This window comes from Amphiura filiformis, chromosome 7 (assembly GCF_039555335.1).
Source record: "Amphiura filiformis chromosome 7, Afil_fr2py, whole genome shotgun sequence".
Taxonomy (NCBI): Eukaryota; Metazoa; Echinodermata; class Ophiuroidea; order Amphilepidida; family Amphiuridae; genus Amphiura; species Amphiura filiformis.
Genome location: NC_092634.1, coordinates 13,028,234 through 13,040,200, shown reverse-complemented (window position 1 = coordinate 13,040,200; position 11,967 = coordinate 13,028,234). Strand labels below are relative to the sequence as shown.

At 39.6% G+C, this 11,967-nt stretch overlaps 1 protein-coding gene across 1 annotated transcript; it reads left to right on the top strand.

Annotated features, from left to right (window-relative positions):
* The first annotated feature begins 7,824 nt into the window (after positions 1-7,824).
* On the top strand, positions 7,825-10,991 carry LOC140157649 (cytochrome P450 2U1-like). The gene is made up of 3 exons (XM_072180890.1): positions 7,825-7,846; positions 8,933-9,901; positions 10,816-10,991. Exons 1-3 carry the CDS (start codon positions 7,825-7,827, stop codon positions 10,989-10,991), a joined length of 1,167 nt encoding a protein of 388 aa, XP_072036991.1.
* Positions 10,992-11,967: the final 976 nt, after the last annotated feature.

Sequence of the window (11,967 nt, the reverse complement as noted above, 5' to 3'; positions counted from 1 at the left end):
TGGGAGGGTTTCTACGAAAAGAGCCAAGAGCCAAAAGCTCAGATTTATCAAAATTAATTTTAAGACCTGAAAATGATTGAAATTTCTTGAGGATACAAATAATCTGTTTTAATGAATCAACATCCCTAATAAAAATCGTAGTGTCATCAGCATATGCACTTACAAGAATATCCTTATCAACAATTTTAATACCTTTCACAATATTATCATTCCTGATCATACAGTTCAGGATTTCACTACAAATAATATATAAGAGAGGGCTAAGGGCATCCCTGACGAAGACCGCATAATAATGGAAAAAGGTGGATCCATGACCATTATTTGTTACACAAGACGAAATATTTGAATAGAAAACTTGGACCCATCTTATAAGATCTTGACCGAAATTAAAAAAATTAAGAGTTTTAAACAGGAAAGACCATTCTAATTTATCGAACGCTTTTTCGAAATCAATTAAAAACATTAGCCCTGGCAAGTTATTATCATTCAGATACTCAATTGTATCAAGAGCAAGCCTAATATTTTCACCAATATAGCGTCCTTTTAGAAAACCTGTTTGATCATTATGAATGATATTGGGAAGAACCTGTTTCAAACGAAGAGCAATAATTTTTGTGATGATTTTGTAGTCTGTGTTTAAAAGAGAAATTGGGCGCCAATTTAAAAAAAAAAGATGGGTCTTTGTCTTTCTTAGGTATTAAATTAATAATGCCTCTGCACTGATCAACAGAAAGGTTTCCATTCTGAAAAGAATAATTATAACTTTTAATTAAAATGTCACCTAGATCATTAAAAACAATTTATAAAACTCAGGGGGAAAACCATCTGTACCAGGTGTTTTGTTATTAGGCATTGTTTTTAAAACATCAAGACATTCCTTTCTGGTCACCTGACCCTCACATTGTTTTTGCATGTCATCATTCAACTTGGGAATATTATCATTATTATCAAAAGATCATCATAATTAAAATCAGGAGGGTTACATGAACTATAGAGATTCTGATAATATTTCTTTTCTTCATCTAAAATTCCCTTGGGATCTGTAATTGGTTGATTGGAGTCACTGCTATACAATTTAGAGATTGTTTTCTGTCTTTGATTCCTCCTTTCTAAATTAATGAAATATTTTGAATTTCTCTCGCCATGCTCAATCCAGTTTGCTCTTGATCTAATAATTGAACCTCAGCTTTAATCTTATACATGTCTTCAAGCTCAGATTTACACTCATTAATAGTATTTAAAAGATTATCACATGGGTCAGAACTATATTTTTTCTTCAAGATTATTGATCTTATTGACCAATCTAGCTTCGAGAGTTTTGCGCTCTCTGGAAAGTTTTTCAGAATATTTCATTGTCATTGATCTAATATGACATTTTAAATAATCCCAAAGCAAATTCGGATTCAGATCTTTATTATCATCATTTTTGACAATGTCATCAATCCAGCGTTTCACAGAATTGACATAATTTATGTCATGCAAAAGTGAAGTATTAAACTTCCAGAACCCACGTCCACGAGCTGCATTAGATGTTACAATGTTAATATCAACTGATGAGTGGTCATTTTTAAAACCAGTAGAAATACTACAGTTATCAATCTGAGACAATAAATTAAACGAAATGTTAGGAAATGTGTGAAAATGAAGGTCCAATTGAAACCATTCGTCGTGTTCGTGTACCATAATACACCAATATAGGCCTAAATATTAAGTTGTTGCTTAAAACCATGTGTCCAAAACAGAAGCCAAAACGGACTTGTTTATCCATATGTAGGAGGATGTGCCCTCTTAGGGAGTGTTCAGAAATACTTTGGTGGGGGGGGGGGGAAGTGGAGGGGGGTCAAAAGGTTTAAGGTCTTCAAACACCTCTTGACTCCTTTTAGAAGCGGGGAGTTAAAAGTTTTAATCAATATTGATAAACAATTATTTTGCGCGCAATAATTGAGAATTATGAAAATCCGTTTTAATACTAAAATCAGCCTTTGATTTTAACCAAATTGGTAGCATTCATGCAAAAAAATTCGCGCTCCGCGCACATTATAAATTGTTACAGCAGGACAGCAGCATTCCATATACCCTTGGATACCCTACTGTGGTGAGAGATCAAGGCAAAAGTGATACTGTGATGCATGTCAGATGAAAATGACAATAGGCCGAATATACAGCCTAGAAAGATATGGATCCTTGTTGATTTGTTGTGATGCTATTTTGACACGCCGCTAGTCCGAATCTAGAATACACTCTGCCAGTCCGACACGCTGCTAGTCCGAAAATTGAAACCACTGCACTAGTGCGAAACTGAAAAACACTGCGCTAGTCCGAATCTGGAAAACACTCCTTCAGTCCGACACTGTGCTAGACCGAATCTAAAAAAACACTGAACTAGTCCGAAACTGAAAACCATTGCGCTAGTCCGAATTTGAAAAACACTGCGCTAGTCCGAGTGTGTAGAAGAATTCAAATATCACAGCGGACTTGTTTATCCATATGTAGGAGGATGTGCCCTCTTACGGAGTGTTCAGAAATACTTTGGTGGGGGGGGCAAAATGGAGGAGTCAAAAAGTTTAAGGTCTTCAAACACCTCTTGACTCCTTATAGAAGAGGGAGGAGTTAAAAAAAGTTTTAATCAATATTGATTTTAAAAAATCGCGCGCGATAATTGAGAATTATGAAAGTCCGTTTTAATACCAAAATCAGCCTTTTATTTTAACCAAATTGGTAGCATTCATGCAAAAAAATTCTCGCTCCGCGCACATTATAAATTGTTAGAGTAGGATAGCAGCATTCCGTATACCCTTGGATACCCTATTGTGGTGAGAGATCAAGGCAAAAGAGATACTGTGCATGCATGTCAGATGAAAATGACAATAGGCCGAATATACAGCCTAGAAAGATCTGGATACCTTGTTGATTTGTTGTGATGATATTGCTATTTTGACACCACACATCGTCATCATCCCTATTACTCCTGGCTCTATGGGGGAGTTCGTGGCCATCTCTCTTGTACTCAGTCAACCGTGATTTTATTGTTGTACAAGTCAAGGGCTTTCAGAAAAACTTGGGTGATCGATCTGAATTTGCCTAACTTTTTCTGTAGAGGGCGCTTTTCAAAATGGCCGCCAAATTAACTATTTTCGACTATATCTTAGCTCCAGAGGCTAATAGAGATATGATTTTGGTGTCTATACATATGTTTTCAGGGTCAAGGAACCCGTAAAACTAATAGAATAGACTTAGAATATGAATAACTTTTCTATTGAGGGCGCTTTTCAAAATGGCCGCCAAATTGACTACTTTTGACTTTATCTCAGCTCTAGAGGTCATAGAGACCGGACGTTGGTGTCTAAACATACGTTTTCAGGGTCAAGGAACCCAAAAAATACTACTAGTATAGACTAATAGAATATGATTAACTTTTCTATTGAGGGCGCCTTTCAAAATGGCTGCTAAATTGACTACTTTTGACTTTATCTTAGCGTTAGAGGTTCATAGACCTGACGTTGGTGTCTAAACATATATTTTTAGGGTCAAGGAACCCCAACATACTACTATGTTAGACTTGGACGCAGTAGGGGTGGACAGCCATCCTGAATCAGGTGATGACATCAGTAATCAGAAACGATGTACTAAATGCGTCTGAAAAAGGGAAGAACAATTATCAGGCTTTCCACAGTGAAAGGATAATCAAGAAATCTGTAAAACTAAGAGACACTATTCACAGAGGGAATCTCAAAAGGCAAACCCAAGAGAACAGTCCAGAAAGTCATCGCAGCCATGAATATGACTTACAAATCCATCGAAGTGGCCATCAAAAGAGCCAACTTGTTGTTCGGGAATTAGAGGAAACCCTCAAGTCTGATGACTATTGCTACCGGCATAAAGATGATTCAGCCTTCCTGATTGATGTCACGTCATGGCAGCAATGCGCAGAGTGCTTTTATCAGGACTTTCAAGTTTCTCTGGTCTGCTCTCAAATTTTGCAGAAACAACCTCTCTGTATCATCACCATAGCCGATGCGATTACCGGTATATCTTTGACATTTACCATGACGACCCATCGGTGAAAGATACAGAGAGGTTGAGGAGATGCAGCACAACTCCAGTGGTACTGAGCTCAATTGAGCTATCTACACCAATTCCAAAGGACATGTCAACGTTCTGCCGTCAAGCCAAAATAAACTGCTGCTTGAAACACTATGCATCCTTGCGTGATAGGTCCATGGAAATGCATAAAAAGCCAACTGTTCTTAGCCAGCTATGCGTTGACAGTGACAAATGGAAGTGCATAAAGATCCATAATGGAACAGAATATAACATGCAGCACCTGCAGTCTCAAGTTGAAGAGGCATATCTCCGTATACCCATGCATGTCCTAGATTGTGTCCGAGCTGGTCATAAAACATGCGTTATTATATCCAACGATACCGATGTAACAGTTGCCCTGTTGTATTATATGGCTACCTTTCTTCACGAGGGTCTTAGGAACTGTGGGTAAGAGCAGGGAGAGGCAACACTACCCGTTTTGTCCCTCTCCACATTATGTATGCAAGAATGGGCCCTCAGATGTGCACAGTGCTTCCTGCGCTACATAGCCTCACAGAATGTGACATCACCAGTAAAATAGGCACAAAGAAAGCAGCCCTCAAGGCCAAACCTGTGGTTTAATTACTTGCAAGGATTTGGCGCAACAACTCCACTAGGAACTTCTTCTATCCAGCAGGCAAAACAGTACTTGGTGCAAGTCATAGATGCTGGAAACAAGTCCAGTAATTTTCTGCAACTCAGAGCACATCAGTTTCATTTCTCAAATTCAGCTTCACACAAGAGTCTGCCACCAACATCTAAAGGTTTGGAACCTCACATCTACCGTGCATTCTTCAATGCATATGCCACCATGCATGTTCTGGATAGGCAACTCAACGTCCAAACAGCGGATATAGATCCACTAGACTATGGTTTTCTACATGAGAATGGAAAGCTTCTTCCTTTGACATCATGGAGATCATTGGAGCCATGTTGGAGTGTGGTGTCATTGCGGCAAATGTGCTCGTGTTACTTGTCCTTGCCGTGCTGCAATGGTAAAATGCAGTGTATTCTGCAAGTGTCATAAGACTGATAGCTGTAGAAATCTCTAAAACTGACCTGATAGACATTATATATGAACTATTATTCCGGGCTATTATTGAAGATAATCAAGTTCCTTACAAATCAAATGGTAAATTGGTACGGTTTTTTTTTCAATCACAACCTAAGTTTAACTGCCTGATGCCTAATAATGACAGTTGTGGAGGCTCCAGAGAAACTCTGTCGACCAGACGAAACAGTCAGGTTAATAGTCATGTGAGCTTAGGTCTGATTTGAATAGTATTATACCATATAAAATGCATTGTAAGCATGGACAAAACCATGTAGTGTAGATGTTAAACTTAATGAATACAAATGTAAGATATTCTTAATGCTCCCATTGGATACTCCATTATATAAGACCTTACAAACAAAAGTATAGCCATAAACACCATGACTCTTTGCTTATAAATAACGAAGTTATAAATAACAATGTTAATTTTTGGCGGCCATTTTGAAATTCAAGATGGCTGCCTCAAAGGAGGTGCTAGTGACTAAACAAGTGGTCTTATTGGATTCCTTGGTAGTAAAAACATAGGTATAGACACCAAAATTGTGTCTCTACGCACTCCAGAAACTGAGATATTGTCAAAAGTAATAATTTTGGCGGCCATTTTGAAAAACGCACTCTATAGAAAAAGTTAGGCAAATTCAGATCAATCACCCAAGTTTTTCTGAAAGCTCTTGACTTGTACAACAATAAAATCATGGTTGATTGAGTACAACAGAGATGGCCACGAACTCCCCCATAGAGCCTAGAGTATATATCTTGGTGTCAAAAATTGCCGCGATAGTACAGCGAATCCTCTCGTTTTTCAACAGCTACGTATGGCGATTTTGTTCGAGATAGGCCGAGCGACTCAGGCTAAGCATACCATGACTATCATATGAGATACGACAGAGTTTCTATATTCTACACATTATTACGATTTGTGCATGCGCTAGTAACCCATATGATGTTGCTATTACAAGAAAAATCGATGTTTTCAGGTAAAACCAGGGTTTTGTTTCCAGTACACTAACTTGAAATGCAATACACTAATTAGCGGCGACTGCTGTTTGTTGTGTATATGTTTTACTGCATCGCCCGTAAAAAATGGTGATATATTTAATTTTGAGAATTACAATTATACTTTATTACCTATAATTTCCTAAATGAACACGTTAGCCCATTCAGTTAAGTTCCAGGTGCAAGTCCTATAACACAATGCATATGTAAACTTTCTTTATCTGTGTCAATAATAGAATATTGATTTCAACGGAGTATGGAGCTTTATGGAAAAAAATATTTATAATACTGTGCACCGTTGTTATAGAATATTAAATCACAAGTCTATAATACGTACAATGCAGCACAGTGGAACACAATCCAACTTTCTTTATCTGCGTCAATAATATAACATTGATTTAAATGGAATTGAATACATCTCTACATCTGAGTTTGTACTTCTTCACTGAGCGATCTAGCGATTGGTTTCTAGCAGTTTGTGTATCAGATAGGACTGCTTTTCTTGCGTTAGGTGAAATACCAATCGCCCGTCGCTCACCAACAGAGTATTAGGACGTGATTCTTCCCAGAGAAGATTTATAAACAGTCCCATGATACAACTGAAACATCCGGGTACTAGAAATTTCAATTGAATGAATCTCTCTCTCTCTCTAAGGTCACATTGCATACACGTATGCAGGTGTGGTTCGTATGAGAATATGCCATCGAATGCGGTCAGCGGCAGCCCTGGTAGCCTCAGTGATGCTCAGGCCAGTGATAATTTTGATGTCGTCAAGCCAGCTCGCTGCAGGTCTGCCTCTCTTGCGTTTTCCCTCAACCATTCCTTGGACAATTGTTTTCTGAAGGCAGCGATGTCTGGTGATGTGGCCAAAGTATGATAACTTTCTGGAAATGATATCGGCTCGCAAGGTCTTCTGAACTCCAAGCTCTTGAAGAACCCACTCATTTGTTTTCCTGGCAGTCCATGGAATCCTCAGGATTCGTCGATAGCACCACAACTCAAAAGAATCCAGTCTCTTCCTGTCAGATAATTTCATCGTCCAGGATTCAGATCCATATGATGCCACAGCAAATGCTGTTGATTTTAGCAAACGAACCTTGAGGGATGAAGGAAGTTTACTTTTCCACAGTTTGGCAATGTTGGTCAGGTTTGAGACTACACCTCGAGCTATTGCCAATCTTCGTTTTATCTCCTGGGTGCAATCGCTTTTGGTGTTAATGATGGACCCCAGAAATTCAAAGCCTTCCACCTCTTCAATGAAATCACCCTCTAAGGAAAAGTTTGCATCTGTATCATTTCGTCCTGCGTCTATCCGCTGACCACCTATGGTAACACCTCCTCCGAAGTCTTCCAAACATCTCTCATGATGCTCTCAGCTTGAAGAGCTGAGGAGACAAAATGCACCGTTGTCTCACACCTTTGCCAATTTGGAACCACTCTGAGTCACCTCTACTCGTGCTGACTGAAGATTCCTGATCCCGGTATAGCGTACTGATGAGCTTCACCACGTGACCGGAGAATCCCATATCCCCCATGATGTTCCATAGGTCTTGATGGTTGACGCAGTCAAAATCCTTGCTGTAATCGATGAAACAAAGGTAGAGTGGAATGGAATGTCCTCTACATTTTTCAATGATATTACGCATATTGACAATTTGATCCCTGGTGCCTCTTCCTGCTCTAAAAGAAGATGGCGCTCTTCATTGTTCAGTGTACGAACCAGACCAAGTATTGAATGAATACAGCTGTCAAAAGCATTATTATTCTCTGCGTACACTGTGTGATGAACGCCCGCGTGTGCGTAACACGGAAGTGAATCCAACCTTACCAACTCACTCATGATTGGTTAGTATTTTCATTATTGTATCCATGGCCGTGCGTTCGCGTTGTACTTTGAAATACGCGACATACGAAATCGGTCGCATCGCGTACAGCTGTGTCCATTAAATTGACATTTTTACTTTTAGTATACCGATTTCTTGTACTTTCATACTTTTATTCCTCATTCAAATGTGGGTCGATAGTAACAAAAGAGAGTTCATTTGAACAGGGTACCGATGTTCTTTTCAGGGATCATCTCAAGACGCTTATCGACCCAAGTTTTGGACATATTTTGGGTGTTTGAAAATCGCGTCTTTGGAACGGGAATCAACAGTGAGCAATTGTGTGAAACTCTGTGATTGCTAGACTGGTTCTCAAGTACCCGTATGTTTCAGTTGTATCATGGGACTGCTTAAAAATCTTCTCTGCTGTGCACCATAGATTAATAAACACACAGATTGGAATTTTCCATGCCTGTACCCTCTAAGCGTACTCGAATTCCGCTGACGGCGCGCCGGTACGACATCGCTCATCTTACGCGCGAAGTTCCTTTGTTTACGCTAGCGCTATTTGCGCTAGTTTTGAGTTTGCTCACGCGGTACCCGACTTTCGTCGATCCCCATAGGCAACATGCCATGATTCCGCGGTATGCTTTGCACGGATCTGCCATCTTGCTACAAAAACGAGGTTATACATCCAAACGCATGCGCAAAATGTGCATTTTTGTTTCTCAACGTGTACGCGGTAATTAAAGGTTGCGTTTGGCAGGCGTATGCACACACAGCACGCACTTTTTGGGTAGAGCCTCGTTTTGGTATGACCGTGCGATCGGCGAATAGGCGCAAGGCATGAAATCAGGTTGGAATAAGGTTAGGTTCAACGTTAACGTTCAAATCACAAATTGTGCCCCCTGAGCAATTAGTAGGTTCTTTTTTTTAATATAGATAACATGTTTGTTTAATATTATATTTTTTCAGGCGTTATTTTGACAAGCGGAGAACGGTGGAACCAAGAACGTCGATTCATCCTTGAAATCTTCAAGAAATTTGGTATTGGAAGATCTAAATTCGAAGATCAAATAGAAAATGAAAGCAAGTGTTTGATCGAAGAAATCACCCAGCTTAAGGGAGAACAATTTGACCCAAACCATGTTTTAGTTAACGCTGTTTCCAATGTCATTGTTTCTGTTATTTTCGGAAAGTGTTATGAGTATTCGGATGAACGATTCAAATACTTTCTCAAATTAGGCACGCGTCAAACTAAGGATATTATCACAAATATACTCTTCGTATTCCTTCCATTTTTGGCACATCTACCATTCATTAAGAAAGTTTACACTGACATGGAAAATGCTGGGCTTGAGTTGCACGCTTTTGTTGGCGGAATTATCAAAAATCACAAACGCGATTTGGATACAGAAATCCACCGCGATCTTATTGATGCATATTTGAGCGAGCTACGCGTTAACGAAAATGGCTCAAGTGGAAAGCTCTCGATGCTGACTGAATTCAGTCTGACAGTTACCATCAAGCAGATGTTCATTGCTGGAACAGACACAACTGCTTTGACTCTACGTTGGGCCATGCTTTATATGGCTCTCAACCCTACCATACAGAAGAATGTCCACGACGAAATTGATGAAGCAGTTGGTAGGAACAGGCTTCCGAAACTTGCCGATAAACCCAACTTACAGTACGCTCAAGCTGTGTTGTTGGAAATACAACGAATGGCGAGTATTTCACGTTTCGGCGTACCTCACGCTTGCACAAAGACCACAACTGTACGTGGCTTTACCATTCCAGAAGGATTTATTGTAGTGTCTAATTTATGGGCCGTCCATCGTGACCCAGACCTGTGGCCAGAGCCTTGGAAGTTCAAACCGGAAAGATTTCTAGATAATAAGGGCCAAGTTGTCAATCGTGACGAGTTGATTCCGTTCAGTACAGGTAAGTTCTCGAGCGTGGGTACTAATTGTATCACGATGACATGACGGGGATAATCATAGGACTTCAAAAGTAGAGGTCAATCGGGGTCAGATTTTCGGGGAAAGGTGGTCATTGGGGGAGAAAGGTACAAAAGTGTGAGTCAATCAATGAGAATCCCATAGTTTCTAAATAGGGCATTCGGTGGGAAACTAAATTGCACAAAGACCACATTCAGTGACAGGTTAGGAAAATGGGGTCATTCGATGAGGCCTACAATAAACGGGTTGTTCAGTGACAGCGCTGTGTTTGTGCTAGAAAGTCTCCGGGGGAAAGTCTCCTTCCCATTCAAAAGAAACGATCCCCCCACACACACACCCCCACCCTACTTGTATGTGTGTCCGACTGGGGACTTTTTGACAACCGGGGACTTCTTTATGAGTTGTGTGTCAACTGGGGACTTGCCAAACTCCTACCAATCCGGGACCTGTGTGTTTTCAAGTTTAGTACAACCGGGGACCTCACCCTACCCCTAAGAAGACCCCAGTTGTAGTAATGCTTTTTGACATTTTCACCCATAGGGGAGCTGTAGCCCAAGTTTTACAACTGAGGACGTCCCCACTTGTAGCGAAGTCCCCAATTAGTGGGGAAAATGCACACAAAAGTCCTCAATCATAGGGATTTACGAACGCACACACACCCCCACACACGACAAGTTAAATAAAACATAAAAATCAGAAGTATGCGGTATCAAATTGGAGCTAACATGCTGGATTCTGTATACGACCGTATCAATGAAATTGTTACTACATGTTCAGATTTACATTTATGACAGATAATTATTGGAGTGAGGACTTTGTGTTATGTATAATTATAAGGTTTTACACTTCTGCAAGATAGATAATAAACTTTCAATTTGCTTGTAATTGTTTGTTTAGGTCGACGCATGTGCCTTGGAGAAAACCTAGCAAAGATGGAGCTCTACATCTTCTTCACCCATCTCATGCATCAATTCCGAATCGAAGGCTCCAACTGGAAAGACAATACTGTATCAATAGTCGATCAAGGGAGGAATCCAAAAGATTATGAAATACGCGCCATACATCGGGATTAGATTAAATTGGGGCCTACACGTGCATTTCAACATAATAAGTAATTTCATAGACCGTTTTTAGACCGAATGCAAATTGATTGGTGTCTTTATGCAACTTTCGCGTGTTTTGGTGTAGTAATGAACGCCATTCTGTACTCTTGCCCCGGGCGCCACATCCCCTAGCTATCACGGCAGGCCTTATCTAAAAGAGCACAATGCGCCTACGGGTGTAGATTTATTATTATTATTATTATTATTATTATTACAAGGATTTATTACAAGGATTTATTGAGCGCATTTCTACAATGTCCAATGCGCTTTACATAATAAAAATACATACAAAGTACAACTACAAGCTACAAGCTTTCATGATTCAGTAATACATAGGTGATTACCAGTTTAGCTGTAATGTGTCGTATAGGATTGCAGATTTACCATGCTTTACCGTTGCGATTTTATTTTCAATATTTGGTATTCTTGCCTTCCCTGCGAACATTTCCGGAATTATTGAATTTTAAAACAGAATTAAACCGAGAATGCAGATTGATCAAAAATATCAAAGCTGTGTCTTATGATGCAGTCATGTCTACAGTAGAATTCATCTCGACCTTTGCAGGACTTAAACCCCATTAAAAGCTATTAAACCAAGATAACACTCATTGAAACAGCTCAACTGATTAAATCGGATCTTCTCTGGTTGTGCACATGTGTCTGTTTTATATGTGCGGTATCGCTATGATGTGCTATAATACAGCTTCAGTTGGGTAACTGATTATAAAGGAAACGCAAGGAAACAATGGTATGGACCTTTGTTCACGAAATGAGACAATGGCCTGCTTTTTTGTTAACCAGCATTCTTGAAAATGAGCAACATAATGATTGTTGACTTAACACGGTTTGGAAATAATTTCTTCATATTTTTGGTGTTATCTGTCGTTTACATATCCTTCCTAAAACACAAAAGTGCGACTATTTCCAAACACCTAAATTAGCTAAA

Bases quoted from the DNA above. Each gene is read 5' to 3' on its own strand.
- LOC140157649 (XM_072180890.1), top strand. From the start codon at position 7,825: ATGGCGCTCTTCATTGTTCAGT. The intron at 7,847-8,932 runs GTACGAACCAGA...ATATTTTTTCAG, and splicing joins GGCGCTCTTCATTGTTCAGT to GCGTTATTTTGACAAGCGGA. The intron at 9,902-10,815 runs GTAAGTTCTCGA...TTGTTTGTTTAG, and splicing joins GTTGATTCCGTTCAGTACAG to GTCGACGCATGTGCCTTGGA.